This window comes from Zootoca vivipara, chromosome 15 (assembly GCF_965207765.1).
Source record: "Zootoca vivipara chromosome 15, rZooViv2.hap1.1, whole genome shotgun sequence".
Classification (NCBI taxonomy): domain Eukaryota; kingdom Metazoa; phylum Chordata; class Lepidosauria; order Squamata; family Lacertidae; genus Zootoca; species Zootoca vivipara.
In genome coordinates this window covers 27,541,631-27,554,187 of record NC_142598.1, presented here as the reverse complement: position 1 = coordinate 27,554,187, position 12,557 = coordinate 27,541,631, and the positions used below count along the sequence as shown (strand labels likewise).

Genomic DNA, 12,557 nt, shown 5'->3' with positions numbered 1-12,557 from the left:
ATTGCTCCAGAAAACAGTCTTTGAACGCTAAAACAATGTTTGTGATCTTGACAATGGGTGGGATTTGACAATCTTGACAATGGGTTGTTGCATGTATAGAATGAGATCTACATGTACAATGGGACTTTACCCCCCCCCCCTCCTTCTGCAACCACTAATTCTGTGTTGGAAGAACACCCAGAAAAAGGTTTAAGGGGTGCACAAGGGGAAGAGAGAGGTGGAAAGTCCCACTGAAGTAGTGAATCTCCTCCTTCCCCACTTAGTGCTAAGTTTAATTCTACCCGGTGCTTTTAAAAGACATTTTATAGTGCTTTCAAAGCACTGTGATGCTTTCTGCAGATAAAGCCACTCATATGCTACATTCCTTCAGGAATGTCTGGGGTGCTGTGCATGGAGTCACTGTGTGAACCCTGCCACTGAATGTTTCTGTTCAGTGTTTGGAATAAATTGTACCTGTGACAGTTGACTAACCTGATAAAAGAAGCGTCACCCGGTTTCAGATCATGCAGTAGGAAAAGACTAAAAAAGGCCAACCTGCGAGGTTGAAAGCAGTGGCTGCTTCTCATGACTGGTGTGTGAATATGTTTTGTTTGGAGGGGGCGCACACAACTATTGCAATTCATACTTTGTGTACAGATAGAATAGCAAGAGAGTTCTCTGAGTTTTGGGGATCATCTGTTTCGGTTTCTCTCTGTTGCTCACCCGTCCCAATCTTAAATTCATTTCTCCACATTTCTGCATCCGTTCACGATTTTTATCTCAAGCGTTTTTAATAAGCATTTTCATTGTTAAGAAAACAAAACATACCCTCTTCCATTTCGGATTATTTAATTCTGTAAGGCCAAAGAAAAAGGTACACTTCCTAATGGCACTTAAATCTTTCATTTTAAACAACCTGGACTTGTAAGAAGCCCCACAATACTTTTCATCGGAGGGAGGGTGTTATTTGCTGTATTTAGAAAAAGTGCTAGATTTGTTCGAGAAGTCCCACCTTCAAGCCTTGGGGGCCTTGGTGGCCCTTACAGAGGGAAGACAGGCAGGCAGGCAGGCAAGTACTGCTCAGGAGAGCTAAAGAGGCCAGCTTCCTCTTGCAAGGTGCAAAGATTGAGGGAATCCAATGTGACTACCTGAGTTCACTAGCTGCTCAAGCCATCAGATCTCCTCGCACTGTTCAAAGAAACAGGACACTTTCCTATGAAAATTGTTGGGGTTTTTTTAAGTCCTGAGCAAGTTGGCCAACATTTTAGCGCCTGTTTCACCAATACACACATTTTTGCGAGCAGTTTTTCCTCCCGCCATGCATTTCAATATCATTTCCAGCAACATATTTCTCTCTGCGCCACAATTCCCTGTTTTTGTATGTATTTTGGCATATTCGGGTTCTGAAGAGCAGCAGCAGCAGCCTTTCATATCGGGAAGTGAAAATGAGGTAGGTTCTCATCAAAATGCAAACAAGATCCAACTTCTCCCCTATCCCTATCTGATACAAGTTGTCTCGGGTCTCTTAAGGCCGATCTGGTTTGACTATGTTTCAGATGTACATCACAAGCACAATCAAGACGAAAAGCAGTCGACTCGCCAAGCCTGTCTTGTGCCTGGGGACTCTTTGTGCCGCCTTCCTTACTGGGCTCAACCGAGTTTCTGAGTATCGAAACCACTGTTCGGACGTCATTGCAGGCTTCATCTTGGGAAGTGCAGTTGCTCTTTTCCTGGTAGGTGAATGGCTCTGGTTTCTTCATTTTACTATCCTTTCCACACTGGAAAAACCCCACTGTCATGGTGCCCCTACGTCAGGTTGCAGTGGTTCATAATTCTTACCTTTCACAAGAGCTTGGAGGCAGCAAAAGAGTATTAAAATACATATATATATATGATGCAGACAAACACACCTGTCCCACTGAGGCAGGCCACAGGAACGCCATAGTTCCTGGTAGTAGCCAACATGTGAAATGGCTCTCATGGTGGCCCTACTATAAACCAGCCTGGATGAGGAAAAGTGGTGTCACTGCAAAACAAGACGTTTAGTTTGCTTGGAGGAAGCAAGCAAACCGAGCAAGGTACGTGCCCCATGATTCAGAGGCTGGTGCGAACGGCGGTAGAGGCACAAATGAAGCCATGGTTCCGATGCCTACGTGGATGGCGATAGAGGGCGCACATTGCTCTAGCCAGAATGGTCAGCTCCGAATGTGATTTAGCTCAGTGATTTAGCTCAGTGATCAGCTCATTGCATGTCCGATTCTGGCTGTACTCTGCTGTCCTTCAATCCCATCCTCGTCGCCAGTGTTAAGTTGTGGGTAAGCATAGCAGACGACACAGCAATCTCTCCAAAGCAGCTCTTTATTTGGAAGCTGGAGCAGAACTGAACTGCATTGCCGAGCTGGCCTGCTTTTATAGAGGCTGGCTCAAACAATGTATCAAACACAATTCAAAGTTCCCTCCTAAAGTTCCCTCCTAAAACAACTGTCAAGGACCTGAGGGAAAACTATATACACTAATACATAACAGCTACTATGTCCTGCTAACTGAGGGTCTTCCATGATTGCTGTACTGATCTGGGTTCTCTTCTTCCCCATCCCACAGGGAATATGCGTGGTTCATAATTTCAAAGGAACACATGGAGCTCCTTCTAAATCAAAGCCCGACGAGCAACGAGGAATGCCCCTGATGGCGTTTCCCAGAGTGGAAAGTCCTTTGGAGACGTTGAGTGCACAGGTGCCGTCTATTCTGCCCTCTTGAACATTTTATTCATTCGGGGTAATCTGGTTTGATTAGCCGAGCCAGACTCCTGTTGCTTCCAAAACAAAATGCCATATAATGTTAGGGGAAATCAGTTCTTGCTTTTCACTTGCTCCTCTGTAGCATTTGAGCCCCTACCTCTCCAATCCCCCCCCAAAAAAAACAAATCACCATTACCACCTTCTCGTTGTTCCAGATAAACTGGTTGGGCAGTTTTCTGATGTGTTTTTAACATCTTTGGTGTTAAAAATACAGTGGAACCTCGGTTTATGAACACCTCGGTTTATAAATTTTCGGTTTATGAACACCGCGGACCCATCTGGAACAGATTAATTCACTTTCCATTACTTTTAATGGGAAAGTTCGCTTCAGTTTATGAACACTTCAGTTTATGAACAGACTTCCGGAACCAATTACACCCATGTTTCAGTTTATGAACGCTTCAGTTTAAGTACTTCGCGGACCCGTCTGGAACAGATTAATCCACTTTCCATTACTTTCAATGGAAAAGTTCGCTTCAGTTTATGAACGGTTACTCCGCGGACCGTCTGGAACGGATTAATCCACTTTCCATTACTTTCAATGGGAAAGTTCTCTTCAGTTTATGAACGCTTCAGTTTATGAACAGACTTCCGGAACCAATTGTGTTCATAAACCGAGGTACCACTGTATTGCTAAAATGTTGAAAGGTAAAAAATAGTTTGGGCAATACCTTCATTTTAATTGGAGCAATCCTTCCCAAATTCTTCTCTGTCTGTTGTGAAATCCTGGAGAATGGGGCAGACTCTCTTCTGCCAGTACCTGTTACATCCTTTGAAAGGGAACAGACACATATGAGCTTAGAACTTTCCTTCCTTCCTTCCTTCTTCCTTTCTCTTTCTTTCTTTCTTTCCTATTCCTTGGGCAGAACAATAAAAAAAAAACCCTTTCCACTGGCTGAGTGTTTGTGTGGATTAAGCAGTGGCTTCCCTCCTCCCTCCTTCCTTGCCAGCCTCCACCTACAGATCAATATTAGCATCGATCTGTTAATGCAAACCCCCTCTTTCCAACTGCTGAATGGGTGCTGGAATCGGTCCAGGATCTATTGGACCCCCCCAAGCTTGGACTCGACTGCTGGCTCCAGATTTCCACCTGTCTCCTTTCCACTTTCCACTCCAAGCACTGTGTGCATCTATGGCCCCACTGCCTCATTCAGTCCCACCAGGGCAGAAGCCAGAGCTAGTATTGCCCTTTAACCTAGGAAGCTGCCTCAGACCACATCAAGCCATCGGTCCATCTCACCCAGTCCTGTCTAAGCTAGAAGTAGCTTAGTACATTTGTACAAAATAGTACATGGGTACATTTTGCCCTGAGAGCTAGATTCAACCCTTTGGAGTTTACTTACCAGAGATAGGGTTATAACTTACTGACTTTTTTTTATTTCAAAAGAAATGATTTCCTGTAACATAAGGGGATGAACTTTCACTTAGAAACACTGAAAAAGGGACTAGTTCTTCTCAGTTGTGAAAAAAGTCACACCGAAATGAAAAGTTGGAATAACCATATACTTACTATGGTACTCATAAGTATTAGCATTTTTTTAAAAAAAACTTTATGAGACTGTTTAGAACTTTTACAGATGATTGGAACTTCCTGAAACTGTTTAGAATGTTCTAGAAGAATCCAAATATTGGTCTATAGAAAGAATGTGCAATCAAAGTGATGTGGGAGCTTTATGCTGCTTGCAGCAGGAGCAAAAACAAACTGCAACCTTGGTTTATTCTAAGCCATAAGAAGCAATGTACAATGTGCAAAACATTGTACAAGCATTAGTAAGTTTGCAAGCTCTGTTTTTCCTGTATTATAATAACATGATATACATATTACACAATGCATTATATAGCTACATATACAAAAAACTGATTTGTTGATTTCAAGGAGTGAACATTTTTTCAATAGATTTGGAAATGACGGTTCATTCCTTTGTTTTTCGGCAAAAGTTTGTCTAACTAAGCTACAAGAACATGAGGTGGCAAAAAAGCCATACCCCTAGTGTGTATGTGTGTGTGTTTGTATGTTGTCATTCCACACCTCTCTCCGATACATAGTCATACTCACAGGCAAACACATAATTAGAGACTGAGACAGTGGTGCCTCAGTTTTTGAACGTAATCCATTCCGGAAGACTGACCGAGTTCTGGAACGTTTGAAAGCTCAATAGCCGACAGCTAGGCCTCAGGATCTGGCACTCGGCAGAAGCCGCGAGGCATGTTCGACTTCCGAGGCATGTTCGAAAACCGAAACATTTACTTCCGGGTTTACGGCATTTGAAAACCAAAATGTTCATCAACGGAGACGTTCGAAAACCGAGGTACCACTGTACACTAAGGCAGGCAAATCTCCCTCCTTAGGAGCTACATGCAGATCAGCTGAAGAATCACCCCCTCTCCAATCATCCAGTGATCATTATTATTACCAGGAAAGGAGTGATTTGCATCCCTTTGTGTACTGCAATCCCTCCAGGCCCGGGGTAGCTCAGTCAGCAGAGCATGAGACTCTTAATCTCAAGATCGCAGGTTCGAGCCCCGCTTTAGGCGAAAGATTCCTACATTGCAGGAGGTTGGGCTAGATGATCCTCAGGGTCCCTTCCAACTCTACAATTCTATGAGCTGGCTCTCAGAATGCCTTCACTGGCTGGTATGTGTCCCTGAAGCCTGACAATGCCTGTCACTTGCCTGGATAGAGAAGTGTGTGCAAGAATTAGCCTAGTGTACAACAGTGACCCTTACCAATGTAAGTGACCTTTTGCCTTTCTCGCTCGGTCTACTTTTGCCTCGGGCCCCTCTTGCCAAAGGTCACTCACCCCTGGGTCGACCCATAACCATACAGTGGTACCTTGGTTTTCAAACTTAATCCATTCCGGAAGTCCGTTCCAAAACCAAAGCGTTCCAAAACCAAGGCACCCTTTCCCATAGAAAGTAATGCAAAGCAGATTAATAAATACAATAAATAGGACAGTATTACAGTATAGATGATAAAAATTAAAATTATTATTTTTCTTACCTGCACTAATGGTAGTCATTGTTTGGATTGGGGGTGGGGGGCTTTTATCCATTTCCGCAGTCACACAATCAGTCAGTAGCTGAACTGGGTTCTGCACAGTCACAAAAACAAATGAACCGAAAAAGCCTCAAAAACAAAAACGCAAAATAGCAAAAACAAAAGTGCCAAACTTAATCCATCCCAGAAGTCCATTTGACTTCCAAAATGTTTGAAAACCAAGGCACAGCTTCTGATTCGTGCTGCATCGGACGTTCGGCTTCCGAAAAATGTTCCAAAAACCGGAAAACTTACTTCCCGGTTTTTGGCGTTTGAGAACCAAGGTACCACTGTATCCTGCATAATTTTTTGGATTGGTTTTTATTTATTTTGGCTACCTAACATGAGTCTTGACAATCCAGACTGCATTGTATCATACTAAAAAGTATTCTGTGCTTTGTGTCCTCTCTCTTTTTTCCATAGAATCATTCTGCCTCTATGACTGAAGTAACCTGATCTGAAAGATGGCAAAAGAAGCTATTTTTTATCGCCCTCCGGTACACAATACTCCCACAACGACACACAGTTATGCTAATTGTCAAAACTGTGATGACCAGTATTATGTTATGTCTAGTTAGAAGCTAATGTTTTGTACATTTTTGTATGAGGAAGTGATGTAGCTCACCCTGGAATCCCCCTCCTTCCACTTTTTTGGTCAGCTTTAATATATTTATGCCAGAATTTAAGACAAAAGGGAGGAGGGGGGAACAAAAATTAAAACAAAAAAAAGCGAGAGACCTTTTCTTGTTTTAAAATGTGTTCTGAGGCACTACATCTTTGGGGATTGTTGATGTTTTGTGATATTTGTACACAGACCTTTTTCGGTTTTGTTTTATATACAATAAATTAAATGAGAATTATAATACTAATTCACTTTTAACATTTTGTTACCAGGGAAAATGCTTCCAGTAAATGAAAGGTTATTGCTGGCGCAACTCTGTGGTACTTTAATGAAGTTACCCCAGAGTTTCCACAGCATGGCCGGGATCTAAACCTTTAGGCTATTGATGATGAGAAATATGTATTTTCTGAGTCCTGATTCAGCATGGTAAGAACATGAGGACTAGCCTGCTGCAAAGTTTTACTCTTCCTGAATAAGTCCCATGGATGTGCACGGGAGTTGAGCACAAGAACTCTGAGCTGCATTGCAGGATTCCTATACATCTCCATGGAACTTCCTCAGGAAATTGACACAGCAGGTGCACGATTGTGAGATCTTCAGGTAGCTTCCTCCAGACTGCTTTCCTTGGGCCTAGGGTCCTCTTTATGTGCAATCCACACACTGCCTTGTGGCTTTTTTTTCCTGTAGTCTTCCCAGCACCTGCTCCCGACAAGGGCTTCCTCACAGGAGCCCACAGACAAATGACTCTTAAAATTTAAAAATAAATAAAACATAACACAGCCTTTGGAGCCATTACCGTGGAAATTATAGAGAAAGCCCAGATGCACAAATGCTTGCCTTGTGCATTGCCTTTAAGAGCACTGCCATGGATTCCATGAATAAGTGACGGCAGTTTATGGCCAATGGCTAAATGTTAAGACCCCCCAGCATTCAATGAGAATGTTGCCAAACTGAGAGCTTAGTGAATTTGTTTGAGAGGACCATTGTGCTGGTTGCACTCAAATAGCCAGCACAATATTGTTCGCGTTTTTATACAGATTTTTTTGATAGAGCCACAAGTTGGGAAGGAAACCCTAAACTGTTATTGCAGTCGCAGGCCAAAGAACGATGGTCTACACAATATGCTTAAGTCCAGCTCGGTGCATATTTTATATATCTATATCTATAAAGACATGCTTCTTAAGACTTGTCTCCTAAGGATCATAAAAACTTCATGTAGGAAACTTCACAGACATGTTCATCCGACCACAGAGTTCTACCAAATTTGCATCTTCGCTGTGAAATGGACAATGTGTGTAATCCTTCCTTTGTGACATTTGCATGCATTTTAAAGACATGGATAACTTTGGGAGTGGCACCGACCCTTGGACCGAAATATCTCTGACCCTTCGGCGCACATGGAATCCTGCCCACTGCAAGGTGCATCGCAAAGGGGCCCCCCTAAAAAAAAATTGGTCTGGAAGGTTTGAAGCCATCACTGTGGTTCCACCTAGTGTTTTGTAATAGGAGTGTAAATGTTTCATTGCTGCATTAGCGCATCATATAACCGCCTAGAAAGGAGCCTTAGGCTAATTTGTTTCTCTGTTCCACTGGTGCTAATATAAAGTAACACCATTCATGCTTTTGACGTGAGTGGGGAATTGGATCCCAGCACTGGAAGCTTCCTACCTATGAGTAACGAAAGCTAGAGGGACTTTAAGACGTAAAGAGATGGGAGCGTTTGTGGCCACGCTTCTTCCTAGCGCTGGCTGCATTTGTGTGGCAGTTTATTCTGCTTGCCCAAGGTTTCCCTAATCTTTAGTTTCCACATGGTATGTGAGCTTTCACGCAACAGTAAAAGCCAGCTCTGGAAATCTACTGGAAGTTTAGCAATGTCCGGAGGGAAAAAATCCTCTTGCAACCCCACTAACCCAGGAAATTGTGGGGGTCAAATGATTAAATTTGGGGCAGTATACCAGCATGCAGTTCTTTCCGGCCATTTTTACGGGTGGATCATGGGCAGCTTTCCTTGCTTGTAGGGAGGGAGCCTTCAAAACTCTCACCAGGCGTAACTTGGCTGCTTCGTACATGGTAATTATGTGTGTGACCCAGTTCTTAAATCCTAATATATCTGGGCATGCCTTTCCCATAGAAGTGCCTGCCTAGTCACCATAAGAACAGGCAATGTCTACCTTCCGTGAGTCCTACCGTGATGCATTTGTATCCAAAACTGGTTTTCCACTTTGCACAGTATTATTGTTAACAGAGTAAAAGAATACAAAAGGGGCCAGTTTGCTGGTCGATCTTCTTTGTCCTAGGGCTTTCCTGCTGCATCTCATTTATTTTCTATAGCATGGTGATAACCAATAGAGTGTTTCCTTTGAGGAATGGAGCCTCTCTTCTGTACTTTTGCTGAAATGTCTACCATGTTGGTTCTTGGGTTTTTGTATAAACTTTTTTTCCAAAAGAGATTGAAAGAAAAAAAAAACACCTTATCACAAAACTCTTTGCATCAGGGCTTTGTCATTTGTTCTAGGAGTCGGGAGGGAAATATTTGTTGGGTACCTTGTTGTAGCTTCAAGAACACTGTTAAAAAGCAGAACACTCTTAAAAAGCAGAGACATCACCTTGCCTACAAAGGTCCGTATAGTTAAAGCTATGGTTTTCCCAGTAGTGATGTATGGAAGTGAGAGCTGGACCATAAAGAAGGCTGATCGCCGAAGAATTGATGCTTTTGAATTATGGTGCTGGAGGAGACTCTTGAGAGTCCCATGGACTGCAAGAAGACCAAACCTATCCATTCTGAAGGAAATCAGCCCTGAGTGCTCACTGGAAGGACAGATCGTGAAGCTGAGGCTCCAATACTTTGGACACCTCATGAGAAAAGAAGACTCCCTGGAAAAGACCCTGATGTTGGGAAAGATTGAGGGCACTAGGAGAAGGGGACGACAGAGGACGAGATGGTTGGACAGTGTTCTCGAAGCTACAAACATGAGTTTGACCAAACTGCGGGAGGCAGTGCAAGACAGGAGTGCCTGGCGTGCTATGGTCCATGGGGTCACGAAGAGTCGGACACGGCTAAATGACTAAACAGCAAACAACAACCTTGTTGTACAGCCACATCACTTGGCTTTCCAGAATGTAGTCACTAGTGACTTGGGATCTCCTAGCTCATTGCAAGCATCGTCATTGTAAACTGCTTTGAGATGATATTATTACTATTATTATTATTATTATCATTATCATTATCATTATTATTTATTAAATTTATATCCTGCCCTTCATCAAAAAATCTCAGGGTGGTTTACAGAATAAAATGAAAAATAAAACACAGTAAATAATTAAACCAAAACAGCAAAACAATAACCCACCCCCCTTCCCACAGATACATTTGAAAGGCTGTAGGATATTAATCAGCCAAAGGTTGGTTTTCACCTGGAGCCAAAAAAATACATAATGAAGGCGTCAGGCGAATCTTCTTGAGGAGAGCATCACACAAATGGGGGCCATTACAGAAAAGGCCCGTTTTTGTGTTGCCAGCTCCAAACCTCATGTGGGCCTGAGATGATGAACTGTCTGGTTTATATAGGGAGAGGCAGTCCTTGAGGTATTGCGGTCCTGAGCAATATTCTATAATCAAGCATATATATATATGTATATGTGTATATATATATATATATATATATATATATATATATATATATATATATATATACAGGACACCCAAAAATTTTCTTGTGACCTTCCACAATTTTGGACTGCACTTTTGGGGGGCATGGCACCCAAAGAAACTTGTTTTGGAACGCTGCACAAGATCGTTGCCCCTCCAAAAGAGGGTCGTTGGGGGCAGCGATCTTGCGTGGCACCCCTAAACATGCATTTTGGGGCACACTGCCCCCCAAAAGTGCTTTCTGATGGGCACAATAGTATGGGTCACATAACTCACATGCGAGTATAGCCCTAAAACGTGGTGTTCTGGTTTGGGGCATGATGGGAATTGTAGTCCAACATCTGGAGACCGAAATAACAGGAAGGCTGATCTAGTCTCAACAGGAGGACTATTCCAACTTGGGAGTGTCTGCTTACTGCCTGAGCAACCTTTTTATATATTCCTCGTGCATTCGGTGTCTGTCTGAAGATACAGAGGGAACACCAGTCATACGTGGACAGTCACCAAGTTTAGTATACTGTTCCCTGACTGGCCAGGCAAATGCCCCTCACAGCTAAGAGCCGAACTAGGCAGCACATACAGACACATGTCACAATGCCAGAAGCAATCTCAAGAGAAGTGTGCATGCACACGAAAGCTCATACCAAAATAAAAACTTAGTTGGTCTTTAAGGTGCTACTGAAGGAATTTTTTAATTTTACTTCGATCCAGACCAACACGGCTACCTACCTGTAATCAAGAGGAGACGTTCGGGAGCAATGGAGTAACGAAGAAAGTGGGCTTTCCTGGAGCAGCTTCTGTCTCTTGGGGTAATGAGTGCACAGTGCAGAGTTTCGTGCTCACATGGGGGGGCAAAAAGACGGTCCATTAGTGCTTAACTCCCACATTGGTCTCCAGATGTATACAATCGCTACGAAAAGGCTCTTTTTAGCTCAGGAATAGAGAATGTGCCCTACAGACGTTTTTGGACTCTCAATGCCCATCAGTTCCAGCCCCCATGGCCAATGATGAGGGTCTGAACCCCTGAGCCTCTTGGGCTTGGCAATCAGAAGGTCGGCGGTTCGAATCCCTGAGACAAGGTCCCTGCTCCTGCCAACCTAGCAGTTCAAAAGCACGTCAAAGTGCAAGTAGATAAATAGGTACTGCTGTGGGGGGGAGGTAAACGGGATTTCCGTGCGCTCTGGTTTCCGTCACGGTGTTGCGTTGTGCCAGAAGCAGTTTAATCATGCTGGCCACATGACCCGGAAAGCTGTCTGCAGACAAACGCCAGCTCCCTCGGCCTGAAAGCGAGATGAGCGCCGCAACCCCATAGTCGCCTTTAACTGGACTTAACCGTCCAGAGGTTCTTTACCTTTTTTTAACCTAGTTCAATAACCTCTGGAGGGCCACCCCGATTTAGCTCCCGTCCTCTATAGCTTTGTGAAAGTTGGCCGCCACTGCTGGACATTTGAGGACTTCTGATTTTGTAACGTATCAATTTCCTTCCTTCTCAGAACCAATCACGAAATTGGCCAATTTTGTGTCTTGTCCGCCCCCCTGAATGGGTGAAGAGGGGTTAGTCCAGCTTGTGAACTAACACATATTCAGAGCCTGCTTATTTGGTTTGGTCTGAGGTGAAGATGGAGATATTTTTAGATCTCCATGCATGTTCTTGGGCTGTTCATGGGACAGGGCTTCCCTGCTCCATAACACAGGGAAAGGTAAAAAGGGGGACCAGGAATGGTAGCAGAATGGTGAACCCGGAGGGTCCAGCAAGTGTCCTGCTCCCTGATAGGACGACGCAGTGCATCTTCCCATGCTTCCTCATCTTCTCCATGTCTTCCATGGCACAGGCCTTGCTGTTGAAGTTCCTGTCAGTTTCTCCCACGATGAAGAGGATGTTCCCTTGGGCTTTTTCCACAGGCAGGACGCTGCCCTGGTGTTCCTCTGTGTGCATGTCAAGTGTGCCTCACACGCTCACATTTGTAAGGGATAGGTGGAATGCAGAGATCCCGGTAGTAAAGCATGGATCAATTGGTGGCATTAGCCCCTTCAATGCAAACAGTACCTCAGATCTGCGGCAGGAATACCGGCATGGCCAGTGCAATTTCTGCCCCTTTGCATATTGCCACTATACCGATTCCAGGACCGCAAACCAGAAAAGCAGAAGGGGAGGGGGGAAATCACAGAAATAGTGCATGTTGGAGGAAAAGGATACCCAGCCTCAATGGGCTAGTGAAGGAAGAGGACAATTGCATCATATATGCCATGTTTAGGGAGGTGGGTGGCGCTGTGGGTTAAACCACTGAGCCTAGGGCTTGGCGATCAGGTCGGCAGTTTGAATCCCCGCGACGGGGTGAACTCCCGTTGCTCGGTCCCAGCTCCTGCCAACCCAGCAGTTCGAAAGCACATCAAAGTGCAAGTAGATAAATAGGTACCACTCCAGTGTGAAGGTAAACAGGGTTTCCGTGTGCTGCTCTGGTTCACCAGAAG

At 44.0% G+C, this 12,557-nt stretch overlaps 2 protein-coding genes across 2 annotated transcripts in view; one reads left to right on the top strand and one right to left on the bottom strand.

Moving 5' to 3' along the window:
- The window catches only part of PLPPR1 (phospholipid phosphatase related 1), a 113,530-nt gene extending 104,612 nt beyond the window's left edge, over positions 1-8,918 (top strand). The window contains exons 6-8 of the mRNA XM_035097401.3: positions 1,536-1,712; positions 2,581-2,712; positions 6,238-8,918. Coding sequence (XP_034953292.1) covers positions 1,536-1,712; positions 2,581-2,712; positions 6,238-6,270 — 342 coding nt within the window. The 3' untranslated portion in view covers positions 6,271-8,918. The remainder of the gene's footprint in view (positions 1-1,535; positions 1,713-2,580; positions 2,713-6,237) is intronic.
- Positions 8,919-10,158: 1,240 nt separating this feature from the next.
- Positions 10,159-12,214, bottom strand: BAAT (bile acid-CoA:amino acid N-acyltransferase; the record flags this gene model as incomplete). Its single annotated transcript, XM_088658767.1, is given in 4 exon segments — positions 10,159-11,747; positions 11,750-11,862; positions 11,864-12,034; positions 12,036-12,214. Coding segments are annotated over 4 exon segments (531 nt in total), but the record flags the coding sequence as incomplete, so codon positions are not given.
- Positions 12,215-12,557: the final 343 nt, after the last annotated feature.